Source organism: Ictalurus punctatus, chromosome 6, assembly GCF_001660625.3.
Source record: "Ictalurus punctatus breed USDA103 chromosome 6, Coco_2.0, whole genome shotgun sequence".
Lineage (NCBI taxonomy): Eukaryota > Metazoa > Chordata > Actinopteri > Siluriformes > Ictaluridae > Ictalurus > Ictalurus punctatus.
Window position 1 is genome coordinate 25,836,387 of NC_030421.2, and position 14,364 is coordinate 25,850,750.

Sequence of the window (14,364 nt, forward strand, 5' to 3'; positions counted from 1 at the left end):
ATCTTGGGAAGACTGAGTGTGAAGTGGGAACACACCGGAAGGGACATTATCCATTGCAGGGCACCATGCATTCACACAGATACACACACACACACACACACACACACACACACACACACAGACACACACACTCATTCACTCACATCTAGCTGCAATTTAGAGGTGCCAGTCCACCTACTGGGATATACATGTGGAAACCCATGTGAATATGGATGGAACATTCTCAGGGCTGAACTGGGGACTCTGCTGGGGAGATGTGACACTGCTGCCTAACAAGCAAACAATACACAACACACACACACACACACACACACACACACACACACACACACACACACAGAGGCATATTTCATGTTGACAGGTCATTACACTGGGGAATGTTAGGAATTTTAACACTTCTATCACTCAGATGGTCATGACAATCAATAGATTCGAGAACCCTTGAGATGCACATAGTATTACGATGAGGATCCAATTATTCTGTTTGTTACAATGCCTGATATTTTTTGCTTTATGCACTTCGCTATCCAACTTCAGCTGAACTGCATAAAGTACTTATCAGATCACTGGTGTTTTTCCATGTCAGACAGGACGCTTGTGTAGGAAGCGTATAAAAGAGACCGGATTTAGTTTGAGCCAAATCATAGCTCCCCTGAAGACCCCGTCCAGCATATCGCAAATGATAGCAACTCTGCCATCTTGTGGTCATAATTGCATAGTTTCCAGTCATGCATGGGAGCAGTATTTTTTATTTATTATTATTATTTTTTAAAAACATAATAGGATGTGCCATTCGAATGCAGGGTTAAAGAGTGGTAGCATCGAGGTGGCCTTATTTTGCAGGTGAAAATAATAATATAAGAATTCTTTGTATACTTCATTTACTATCATTAGGATATATTCTGAAGGGTAACAAAAAAGGACAGTTTAAAAAAATAAAATAAAAGTAGTTCAAAACACATTATAAAAAACAACTCATTGTACATTTTACTAAAATATTCGCATGTACTCTATACTAAATGTATGTAGTTTAATATGTAGTGTTTTAAGTTAAACGTTTTGTTTATTGAGTGTACAGAGTGAGCATTATTCAAGAGTTTAAACACTGTGAATGCTAATACACGCTACTGCGCATCGACATGGATTAGAGCTGGGTCAAAGCACACTCGGGACATGTTGTTGTAGATATTTGCAGAATTAAGTAAATCCAGATGTTTACTCCATCGTCCACTGAACTTTTGCCTTTTGACGCTGAAGGGGGAGTAACTAGTCTAGATTACGGGAAAGTATAAAATAATTTACCCCAGGTGTGTGTGCAAAAGAATAGAAACATGAATGGAGTTGCATCCTGACAGTAACTTTATGACTTGAATGCAGGACATTGCAGGTAATACATTTTTTTTTATTGCTTCTGTACAATGAAACTTATCAAAATATGAAAATAAAGCTAACTCTATGCATATTTAATTAGATGAAGCCTCAATTACATACATAAATGTACATTCCGACAAAAAAGTCTAAGGTTTCTTACTTAATACTTCTAAGAATATCAGCACACACACAGCACAATCCCCAGTGTTGAATTAACACCTAGTGTGTTGAATTACCTCTTTCAGTGTTCATTGGTGTCCAAATGAACACGAATAAACACTGTAGGTCAGTGGTCACCAACCGTGTTCCTGGAGATCTACCTTCCTGCAGGTTTCCTTTCCAACCAAAATCTAACACACATGTTTTAGTTGATCAAGAACTTCTCAAGGCAAAGATTAGATAGTCATTTGGGCACGATTATGGTTGGAAGGAACTCAAGTCTTCAGGAAGGTAGTTCTCCAGGAACAGGGTCGGTGAGCACTGCTGTGGGTGTTAATTCAACACTGTGGGTTTTACTTTGCAAAAACAGGCATTTTAAAATATCCTATACCCTATTTAAAATGCCTTGATCAAAGCAAAGATTGATTTGTTAAGCTTATGCATTTTACATGCTTTAGTCAACTCAGCAAGGAAAGGCTATTTGATACACGCTTCGTTCTAGACTATTAATGGTGTATGTACTAACTAATAGTATCATTTAGAGCAGCACAGGGCAGACTAGCCATGATTCAACTGAAAATATTATCGTGCAACCCACAGCAGGACTCTGCACAGCTATTTTGCCTGCGGCCCAAATGACATTAATAGCAGACATGCAGCCAGTCGAGTAGGCTGAAAAACAGAGCGCCGGGTCTCGCGCAGCCTTCAGCGTGAGGCAGCAGCGCGGCTTCTGATTGGCGGAGCGGCTGCAGGCGGAAGTCACAGGCGAGCGGGGATTCCCCGAGGGAAGTTCCCAGCTAGTTGTAAAACATGTAAAAATGTACATTTGTGCGAAACACTTCATTTCCTCCCCTTTAACGTGAACATTGAGATGTAGAGCAGGACCGAGAGCGCGCCATGACTTCAAAACGATAGATAAATGTAGGTGTTTTGACCAGTTTTCGGACGAAGGTAAGGCTCCATTCAAAGCCAAAGAGGAACAAGTGGGTTAGCAACAGTCGCTAGTTGTAGAGAGCTGACAGTTCTGTGTAGTTACGGCGTTATTAGTTAGCTCATAGCATTCGGTGCGAGCTCAAATGTGGTAGTTTTGTTTATTTATTTAAAAAGTATATTTAATCAACGTCGTACCATGGTTTCATTTCCTTTATTTGATGTACTGTAACATTAGTAGTGAAGAGTTTTAACTTCTAACGAGTTGCTACATTAGCGTAGACGTCATTATTAACTTCCCATATTATGCAAAATATAAGTTCTCTTCTGGTGTAAATATAGAGCCAAATCTATATATGCTCTAAAACAGTTCTCCGAATTAAAGACTCCACTTATTTTGAATCTTACTATTACATAAATAAGGTTGTATGAATTTATGTAAGTAATTCAGTTATTTAGGTTCAATTAAGTTATTGCTGAATTAGTGTATATACACTCCACCAAACATACTTATTTGCTTAATAAGGATTTAAAGCCTTTTATATATATATATATATATATATATATATATATATATATATATATATATATATATATATATATATATATATATATACATACACTTTTCAGGCTGTGTATTTGGCTTGCCCTGGCTTTTATTTTTGCACGGTTAAACTTGTCAGTCTGGTCAGTCATTATTCGTGGAGACTGGTGTGGTACAGGTTTCCCGGCTTTCCTAAAAAATAGTCTTTCAAAAGGCGTCTTGTTTGGAGTAGGATCTCCATGAAGATCATTGTGACAAACAGACTTCAGTCAGACTAATGTAATATGATAATGATAATGAAAGATGTTGTCAAATATTATACTAATTAAAAACGTAATGCTGTCATATGGGTAATCTGTAATGGGTATTTGTATATAGCACTCCAGAAGCCACCACACATCCAAATGCAGGATTGACAGGTCTGTTATAAATCACACAGCTATGTTTTTTATGTGTATTTTGTGGCTGCAGGACCCATGACAGCTGCGTCCGTGATGTTACTGAAGGCTGCGGCATGGACCGAAACATTGGTGATCCGCTGAACAAAGCCTACGAAGCCTACCGAAACATCTCAATTGAGAATGAAAATGCCAAAAGGCAACTACAGGAGAAGGTTCAGTACAAGCCGTTAATGCATTTTTCTCTTTTTTCGGTCCTTACTCTAATGTATATAACTGCGAAATCAAAGTCAATCAGGACTTTGTCTGATCTGTCTGTCTGTCTCTCTGCTTATGTGTGTTCAGACAGAGCAGTTTCACCAGTATACACAGCAGCTGGAGAAAAAGATAGAAGACCAAGAGCAGGAGATATCAGCACTCAAAGCACAATTAAATTCAATAAAGTGTGCTTCAGGTTAGTGTTTACATTTATTATGTGTAAACTAAACCAATATATTGCCCAATGAATACTGTTCCAGAAATGAGACATTTTGTTGGCTGAACAATAACAGTTTATTTATGTTTTTATGCTTTTCAAGGATTGGGTTTGTTGTAAATGTAATTCTAGACTACAATTCTCACATACCTTTATTATAAACTGCGACATTACATCGAAACATTTATGACAAATAAAAATCTAAACATCGCAAGTGCAAAAAATGACATCTGCACTTCTCATTTTCTTACATACTTAACATACCTGTTAACACACTTTTATAAGCCTTTATAATATGATTTAATTATATCATTTGATATTATTACAGGGAACATCAAACTTCTAAACACCAGACTCCAAACTCAAAACTGTTTTAAATTACTCTATTAACATTGAGAATAAGATTTTTTTGGGTCGATTTTAAAGTTTATTTTTTTCAACTGCACAATAGCAAACAACATACTGATAAAAGTTTTATTCCTCAAGGCAAATTTTATGTTGCCTATCAAGATTTAACAGTAAATCTTTTCTCTGTATTACTTTAATTATGAGAAGAACAATATTAAATGCAAGACAAAAATCACTTACAGGGGAAAATAGAGAAAGTCCTTATACCTTGTAGTGAGGTGGTACTGGTAGTATTGCTGAATTGGAATTTGGTTTAAATATATTCCAGCTATTTTAAATGGATTTTGAATCGATGTGTTAATTGTTGAAGTAATTGTACTATGAAAAGATCGCGTTCAAAAGAAGTATATATAATTGGCACTTTATTATTTGCAATATTATTCTGACATCTTTCAGTTGTATTATAGATCATATTGGCATAGTTGAGGTTTAATGGAATTTCCATATTCTGAAATTATTAAATGTGTATTTATTTTATTTTTTTTGCAAATGTAAACTGTAAATGTCCTTGCTTAGATTTGAGGTTTTTCCTTGCTTTGTGTGTTTTATTTAAAAAAAAAATGACAATAAATTTGAATTTGATACACTTTGCAACGCTTAAGGAATGTACGACTGCATGCTGTTTTTTTATTTTTCAGGGGAAGTGAAATGTTGTGAGACTGCACACCGAAAACAGGAAACAGAAAGGTTGTCACCTAGTATTCAGTGGCCTAGCAACTCCTCCACTTCCCACAGGACTAACTATATCCTGGTAGGTGTGTCTCCGAACTGGTCACTGATAGGCCACAATCTTAATCAGGCTGTCATCCTTATCCTCATTGAATTTATAAATATTACATTCAACATTATCAGGTGGAGCAATGCATATGCTTCATAGATCTGTTGATAGTGTTATATACATTTTAAAACACTGAATGTTGACCCTAGACCTGTAGATAATACACCATTGCTAGTGATAATTATGTACTCAGTCAGAGTTAGAATCCTGGCTTGCCTGTCCATTTAAAAAAAAAAAAAAGATTCTGAGTGGTTTTGGAAATAAGAAACTTGAAAATGAACTATATCTATTATTATGGTTTATAATTAATTGTTGTTAAGTCCTGGACATATAGCTCAGTTTATCTGATGGACTTCTTGGGCCATAACCTAAGCTCATGAATACGCCTTCCTTATTCTGATTTTATTAGTGGAAAGCATGCTGAAAATCCAACAACAGTGCCTGAGCTGCTTTCCCACTTATCCACAGTTCACTCTTGGGTTAAATAGTGAGAAATGTGTGAAAAAGATGTAGTTCTTTTTCTTCACAGTTTGATATCATTTCTCAGCACTATCTGTCCATAGTGAGAATTTTTCTCTAATTGAATCCACCGTGATAATTCTTCTCAATTGTTTGAGGCATGTCATGGCTCTAAACAACAGGGGGCGCTCGAGCATAAGGTTTTCATGAAAACATAGCCCATTGACTATGGTATAAGAGAAAAATGACCTTAAATTAAGGAAAAAATATCTTTGCTTTGACATAACTACAAAATTAGTATATTACTATGAAAGTAATATTTTAGAGAATTTAAATGATCGAGTTCAGAACAGCACAACATTGGATCTTTTTGCCACATATAGCATACACTGCAGTGTATATTTCTAATTTCACATTAATCTTACAATAAGTAAATCAGCTCTCCATACTAATTATAGCATTTGTTTGATACATTACTTAGAAAACTAATTTCATTGTCTCTCAGGCCTGGCTTTTGTTCATCCTTTCTTTCTTACTTTTTTTGGCAACGTGAAGAATGAATCCCTGGAGTTTACATCGATGCGTGCACATCCTGTACCTGGAATTAGTGGCATGAAGATGTATGTATTTCATACTCCTGTATAACTCCTGTATAACTTGGAGTTAAATTTATTAAGCTTCATAGTGTGCTTACTTTACTCAGTCTGTTAAAACAGATAAAGTACCAAAGTGGACCAGACATTTAAAACCATATTCAGATCATCTTAGAGGGGTTGTTTAAACCGGGGCTGTACTATATGAAATCTCATACCTGACCTAGAGACAGCTTTCTGGTGCTGAAATTCATGCACATTGCCATGTGTGATATATATACATGATCATAAAATGGTTTCTTGTAAGGTAGTAGAGCAGACATCATGGTGGACACTGTAAACCTGCTATTTTTGGATTATTATTATTTGACAAGTTTTTGGCATACTGTACCAATCAGCATATACGTAAATATATACAGTATATGCTGAATGTCTTAGATTCCAAGACACATTGATGTTGTGTGCATGGCAGCATGAGAAAATACACTATCTTTGACCTTTTTTTGTGTATATATTTAAGTAAAGGATTTACTAGATTTAGTGGTTTTTTTGTTTGTTTGTTTTTTGGCAAATGCAATTTCAGTATCTGTCAAGGATTTGATTATGATAAATTTTTGGTCCTAGCAGATCATTTTTGCAAATGATTTTGCAAGTTAAATTCTTAAGGATATTCACTTACCATCAAATGTCTTGCAGATGTCACATAGCAAGTATATGATAAAGAAATATATGATGTCAGATGTAGTTGTCGTTGTCTTATCTGATGGCATAATCTTATCTAGCCGTTTTCAGTGTTTTAAAAAGTAATAATCAAATTTCATCTGTTCTGTAAAAAAATATTCACAGTGGAAGTGGATGCTCAGTGTTCAGTCTCCTTTTTTTGATTAGTGAGGATGTTCTAGACACGCTTCAGGATATCCAGGGGACTTTCCAGAGGATTCAGACTCTTGCAAGACGGCAGAAAGATCACCTGAAAAGAATACACAAAGGAAATGATACTGCCAGTGGTAACATTCTTTACCATTTTTATTTTCTAATTTAAAAATTTTATGGCAATAAGTCTTCATTAAATGATCACTGTTCTTTTTTAACCCAAGTACAGTTTTTCCCCCTCTAATTAAATTATGAAGAGAGTTAACAATTACTTTAGAAATGTCAAAACAAGATACTAGTTGCTGTATTATGAATGATCCAGGACGCAATTAAATACAGCAGCACGTGGAGATGAGGCAAGCAGGTCCAGTGTTGCTGCTGCTGCTGCATCTCTGCCCTGCATTAAAACAGACTGAACAATTAACACTGCACACTTACACAGTTACATGCCCTTTGGGTGGTTTTAAGAGAAAAAACTCACATGATATGACGTGCATGATAAATATTCAGGAAATTTTTGTAGTTTTGTACTAACAAAGGACAGTTTTTTTTTCACGGATTCCAAAAATACACATTAGAGACCTTACACTTAAAATTTATATGTGACTAATATAATATGTATGTATGATCAATAAACCAATTGTATTTTCTGCATAGTACATTTATATTTTGGAATAACGTTTCATCCTTACTTTTTTACTACTGCTGTTGTCCATTTAAGCATGACACCTATTTTATGTTATTTTTTATACAGTATTTGGTTATTATTTTTATCTCCCCTATGAGCAGTGAGGAGTAAATGCTTCATAAGTTCTCCAATCCTGATGTTTCAGTAAAGCTGAAAATATCTAGATTTTTTTACGTTTACCCCAAAGCAAACATACCCCAAAGCATTGTTGCTAAACCAGTCTTTTGTATTTTGTAACATAAACAACATTGTGTATTTTGTGTTAGTTTCAGCAGAGAAACAGTTCTCCATGCCCATCCAGTGCACGGACGACACCGTCGAACAAGTTGAAGAGCCCTTCTCTCCTCCTTTAAGGCCAGAGGTCGATGAGGGCTTGATCTCAGGTGCACTAGCCTCGCGAGGTGCCAGCCCAGAGGACGGTGACTTTATGGACGTTGTTAAGTTCCCGCCACCCACAGATAGTGAATATGAATTTCTGCATAGTGCTCCAGACAGAGGTTTGCCAATTCCAGAACCCAGGAAAGACCTGTCAGAGCCCATTTCCACGGTGTTGGAGGAGTCCTACTCCTCATTCCCTGTCTCTACTCCAGCATCACACCTGCTGCCTGCATCCGCATCACACGAAGGAGTCCGGGGACCACAACAGGTGAGAGCGAATCACACTCCACTTTGGATAGTTATAAACTAAATGAGAGGAAAGCATGGGCAGAGAAACTCATCATGTACTGGTAGACTTCCATATCAACAGGCCAAGTAATTATGACCATACTAAAGGAAGAACACACTTCATAATCTTTAATTTATAAGTGTGGCAGCCTGGGAAAACCTATCACATTGTGAATTTTTTTACAACTTCTACTCTATATACTTATGAAAACTATAGACTTTCTTAAACTGAAATTTGTTCTCTTATGTATCTCAACCAGAAGTAAATTTTTTTAAATCTGTTAACCCCTGAAACTGAAAAGGGAAAAATGGTGAAATATATTGTTGAAATATATTTATGAGTTCTTAAAATGGCGGTCTCAATGTATGTTATAGGTAGAAAAGTCCAATTTTGGACAAATATATATTTTTTTGATTGTTTGCAAGATTTTAGCCATGGCTGCATATGATTTCCTAGGCCACCACACATATATTATATAATTATATTTCCACATTATAAACAACAGAAATGGATTTCATGTTGATTGATTATACAGTGCCCTCCACTAATATTGGCACCCTTGGTAAATATGAGCAAGGAATGCTGTGACAAATTGTATTTATTGTTTAACCTTTTGATGTTTTGTTAAAAAAAATCACAAAAATACTCTGCTTTCATGGATATCAAACAATTGCAAACAACACAGGTTTATCAAAATTATTGGCACACCTATGAATTAGAAAAATATATTTAAAGTATATTCCCATTGATATTTTACATTTTTTAGTACACCTGACTGACTAGGAACAGGAAATAGTTCAACCATGACTTCCTGTTTCACAGGGGTATAAATATGAGGTAACACACAGGCCAAATTCCCTTAGTCATTCATAACAATGGGTAAGACCAAGGAATATAGCTGTGATGTGCGGCAAAAGTTTGTTGAGCCTCACATAATGGGAAGTGGCTTTAAGAAAACAGCACAGGCATTGAAAATGCCCATTTCCACCATCAGGGCAATAATTAATAAGTTCCGGTCAACTGTAAATGTTATGAATCAACCTGGAATTGGACGTGTGTCTATATTGTCTCAACACACTGTGAAGAGGATGGTTCGAGTGGCCAAAAAACCTCCAAGGATCACAGCTGGAGAATTGCAGAAGTTAGTTGCATCTTGGGGTCAGAAAGTCTCAAAACTACAATCTGAAGTCACCTACATCACCACAAGTTGTTTGGAAGGGTTTCAAGAAAAAAGCCTCATTCCCACGGTTAAATATGGTGGTGGCTCTTTAATGTTTTGGGGCTGGTTTTCTGCCAGAGGACCTGGACATTTTGTTAGGATACATGACATCATGAACTCTATCAAATATCAACAGAGATTAAATAAAAACCTGACCGCCTCTGCCAGAAAGCTTAAAATGGGCCATGGTTGGATCTTCCAGCAGCACAATCATCCAAAACATACATCAGAATCAACACAAAAATGGTTAATGACCCCCAAAATCAAGGTCCTGCCATGGCCATCCCAGTCCCCTGACTTCAAACCCATAGAAAACCTGAGGGGTGAACTGAAGAGGAGAGTGCACAATGAAATTTGAAGGACCTTGAAATTTGAAGGATCTGGAGAGATTCTGTATGGAGAAATAGTCTCAAATCCTTTGCCATTTATTCTCCAACCTCATCAGGCATTATAGGAGAAGACTCAGAGTTGTTATCTTGGCACAGGGAGGTAGCGCAAAGTATTGACTAAAAGGGTGCCAATAATTGTTGCACACCTATATTTAACAAATATATATATATATATATTTTTGAAAAACCTGTGTTTTGTTTGCAATTGTTTGATATCCATGAAAGCAGAGTATTTTTTGTGATTTTATTAGAACAATAGGTTAAACAATAAAGCCAATTTTTTACAGCCTTCTTTGCTCATATTTAACAAGGGTGCCAATATTAGTGAAGGGCACTGTATTTAGCATCAGAACATATCTAATGTTTGCGATGAACAAATATTGGTTGTTATATTTGGAAAGGCTTGGCTACTATTATAAAAATCACTAAGAATATGACAGTGTAAACTGAAATTCAGATACTAAATTCCTGTGACGATTGCGGGCTAGTTTACTAACAGTTAACTAGCTGGCTAGCTAGTTGTTTGTTATCCTAAAGTATATTATAATTGTGCAGTAAAAGTGTGATGTTCTTATACATCAGCCGTTACCTGATTCTGGTTAATAGATGTCTCCATTTCAAACTCGGAGTCAGTCTGATGTTGAAATATATTGACCGTATTTCATCAATTCTGCATCTTGCCCTCTTGTCATAATGTCGTACACCATAGATAAAAGCATTGCTCAGTACTGGAGGGGAAGGGGTGGGGTTGAAATGGCAAGAGGACATGGGAGCATATTCAAATTTGTACCTAAAAATCTATTGAAATATACAGTTGTTTTTAAATATTTTATGTACCACTTCAGATGGTCTTTAATCTTTGTAAAAGGCTCATTAGGACTCAGTGCTGTGAGGATGCATGTCAGTGTTTGTGCCCACAACTGCATAGTTGCGGGTTTCTTACAATTCTTGGTACACTACAGATCTCATATGCATAACATCCCTTTGCACTGGATTTCTGAATGAGACATATGTACAGGTTGACAGTTAGGAAACATCCATCCATCTACTTTCCATTCCGCTTATCCTACACAGGGCTGTGGGGAGCCTGGAGCCTTTCCCAGGGAACTCGTGGCACAAGGCGGGGGACACCCTGGACAGGGTGCCAACCCATAACAGGGCACAATTGCACACACATTCACACACCCATTACGGACAATTTGGAAATGCCAGTCAGCCTACTGTGAGGCAAACGTCTTTGGACTGGTGATGGAAACCGGAGTACCCGGAGGAAACCCCTGAAGCATGGGGAGAACATGCAATCTCTGTGCACACAGGGAAGAGGCGGGATTTGAACCTCCAACCACAGAGGTGCAAAGCAAACATGCTAACCACTAAGCCACCGTGTCCCCCAGTTAGGACACATATTTAGTTTTATTTTTTTTTATAAATAAATACAATTTTTATGTAAAAATACAAATTAATTAATTTTTGTAGCCATTAAATAAAGTATCATTAAAATTTACCTGCAGGGAAATTGTGCAAAAACCTACAGTATATGTTGTGACACATATTGTGCCTCGTAGAAGTGACTTCAAGATTTGTGATATGATTTTTGTGTCATACTCACAAACCAAATCCTACTCAAAACCATCAGTGCCAAAATGCAACATAAATTTAGACTTGATGTTACAAATGTTGGGGTTTTTTTCTATCTCTCTCTCTAAATTGTGTTGTTAGCTTACAATATTGCTGATCAATATTTATAGCATGAGGTAGGTTTTGAGTTCTAGGTGAAAACAAAACCTGAGCTCAACTTGAAAAATTCTGAAACTTGAAAGATTATGCTCCGCTTTAGCACTCTAAATTTAGCTTGTTTACATTTACATTATTCATTTAGCAGACGCTTTTATCCAAAGCAACTTACAAATGAGGAAATACAAGCATAGTGATATATCAAGCAGAGAACAATACAAGTAGTGCAAGTGTATACAAGATTTTTAATTGAATTCTAGAAGAAGCAAAGTGCACAGAGTAGAGGTGTAAGAGCCAGAGTAAGGTGGGTTTTTTTTTTTAGGGATTAGTTAGGTGTTCACGGAAGAGGTGGGTCTTTAGCTGTTTTTTGAAGATAGTGACAGATTCTGCAGTCCGGATTGAGGTTGGAAGTTCATTCCACCACTGAGGGACAGTTAGTGTGAAGGTTCTGGAAAGGGACCTTGAGCCATGCTGAGTAGGTACTACTCAGTATACTAGTAAGTACTACTAAGCGTCGGTCATTAATCGATCACAGATTGCGTGAGGGAACGTAAGTCTTCAGGAGAGTGTTGCGATAGGGGGGTGTTGTTCCTGACAAAAGTCTTGTACGTGAGCATCAAGGTCTTGAATTTGAATTTGTTTCTCAGGGTGGAAAATTTTAATGTTGCTGTTGATCAGTGTGAGGTTCAGTTAGGGATCTTTACTAATCAGTCATGTAGAACTGACATTTCTGAGTATGCACATAAGTATGTACTATAAGTATGCACATATCAGTTGTGCAGAACTACATTAGAGCCTGCAGTTGGACTTTAAAATGTATTTAAAATGTATTTATCCTTATGTGCTCCATTAATATACCGTGCCATGATCTTTGCTTGACCTTCTGTTATGCATTATGGTCTATCATGACAGCAAGCTGTATTTTAATTGTAACTCAGTGCTGTTGAATTCTTGATTCTGATTGGTCAGAAGGTGTTGATGAATTTTTTATAATAGCAACTCAGTAGTTCAAATAGCAGTTCAGGTTTGTATTAATGTGCTTAATCTAATGTGTTATTGTTTCTGTAGTAACAATGTACACAGGGACTTTTATGTCAGACACTTCACATGAATGGATAAAAACGTGTAATTGCTGATGTGGTGATTGGTTTCTGTGAGGAAACAGTTGTTTCAACTCAGGTAACTATAAATGGATAAACAGTATGATATTTTGTACTTGCTAGTGTTGGCAAGTAGAATAAGAATAAAACACTTCAAGACATGCTGTTACAGGAAAATAATTTGCTGTGGTAACAGCCCTGCACTCCACCTCACACCACCCCATTGTTGATTGTTTCCCTATAATGGCATGCCTCATTGGGTTTTATTCCTTTTAATCCCAAAATACTTAAACCCTATAAACTTAACCACATTCCTATTACATTTACATTTATTCACTTAGCAGACACTTTTATCCAAAGCGACTTACTAATGAGAAAGATACAAGCATTAATTCTACTAATACGAATAGTTACTGAATAGTTTCTAATAGTTACTGGAAATATGATTTCATAGGAATATGTGAATCATAAATTGAGAATTTAAGAGGTTAAAAGGCTTTGTTCAGTTAGCAGAATCATGAAATTATTTTTGCACAAAGGGTACCTGCAAATTTGTGCAAAACAAAGAGTGCTAGAAGACAGCTGGTTTTATGCTAGGTCCTGATATGCTGGAACACAGGAGTAGTGTAGTCACGTTTTGAAGCGTCCATGATTACAATATTATATGCAGCTATTTTGGTGTTTAAAAATCAGCAACATTTGCTTCATTACAGTTTTGTACATTGTGGTTTCACTCTCATTTTAATACAAATGTACATGTATTGTATTAAACACTGACTTGGTGTATTAAGTGTTATCTCTGTTTTTGAGCAGCCTCTGTGGAGCCCTGAACTGATCCCTGCTATTGCATCGGAAACATCAAGCATGGGGTCTGCTCATTGTACTTTTTGCAAGGCTACTGTTCCCAGTGACCTCATGTACAGCCACCTCAATTCACACTTCCAGGACAAAGAAGGTGATTGACAGAGCCAGAACCAGGAGCTGCTTACAAGCCGATGTCTTGGCTTATTCATGGCTTTGTTGCCTGTCCTCTATGCACAATGAGCTCGGCACACGGCGGCCACAGTGGCTTTTCATTCGGAGCATGGTGGGAGGGGAGGTCTCCATGCTCATTTATTTAAATTGTAAGAACTTGAACGGTACGATTTGTGGTATTAACAACTCAATTAATCAGTCTGGTTTTGATGTGTGGGACTTTTGAATGCGTTGTCTGTGTGTCTGTGTAATAAAGAAATGCTTCCATTTTATAAGATTGTGTTTGTCTGAGGTGTGCTAAAGTCCTTTGTTTTAAAGCTTTTTACTCTGTAACTGAAAGGCACCAGCTTATTTAGGTGTACAAATGTAATGAGTCTAGATATTTTTATTCTCCAGGCTGACACCATGTCTTTTAAAAATCCCTTTAAAGGTTCTTACAGGATTGAAACTGAAATGAAATTTAACCCTGTCTAGGTTTAGATGCGCAAACAGATCCAACTCATTTAAAAGCGTGTGGTCAGCGTGTTTTTCTTTTTTAGGTCTCAATAACTCTTAATTTAACGTCTTGATTTTAATTAAGCCAGCTGTATGGCAGATTTCAGTC

At 36.6% G+C, this 14,364-nt stretch overlaps 1 protein-coding gene across 4 annotated transcripts; it reads left to right on the forward strand.

Moving 5' to 3' along the window:
* Positions 1 to 1,276: 1,276 nt before the first annotated feature.
* On the forward strand, positions 1,277 to 14,035 carry tank (TRAF family member-associated NFKB activator). 4 transcript variants are annotated; one of them, XR_008396591.1, is made up of 9 exons: positions 2,281 to 2,451; positions 3,476 to 3,617; positions 3,748 to 3,856; positions 4,924 to 5,036; positions 6,078 to 6,142; positions 7,004 to 7,122; positions 7,943 to 8,322; positions 11,026 to 11,301; positions 13,599 to 13,737. XR_008396591.1 is itself a non-coding variant. In XM_047155942.2 (8 exons), exons 2-8 carry the CDS (start codon positions 3,519 to 3,521, stop codon positions 13,746 to 13,748), a joined length of 1,035 nt encoding a protein of 344 aa, XP_047011898.1. In that variant the 5' UTR covers positions 1,277 to 1,387; positions 3,476 to 3,518; the 3' UTR covers positions 13,749 to 14,035. The 4 variants fall into 4 exon arrangements, 3 of the variants coding, with proteins under 3 accessions (XP_047011898.1, XP_017325567.1, XP_017325568.1); XM_047155942.2 differs by lacking the exons at positions 2,281 to 2,451; positions 11,026 to 11,301 and adding an exon at positions 1,277 to 1,387 and having other exon boundaries at positions 13,599 to 14,035; XM_017470078.3 differs by lacking the exon at positions 11,026 to 11,301 and having other exon boundaries at positions 2,284 to 2,451; positions 13,599 to 14,035.
* Positions 14,036 to 14,364: the final 329 nt, after the last annotated feature.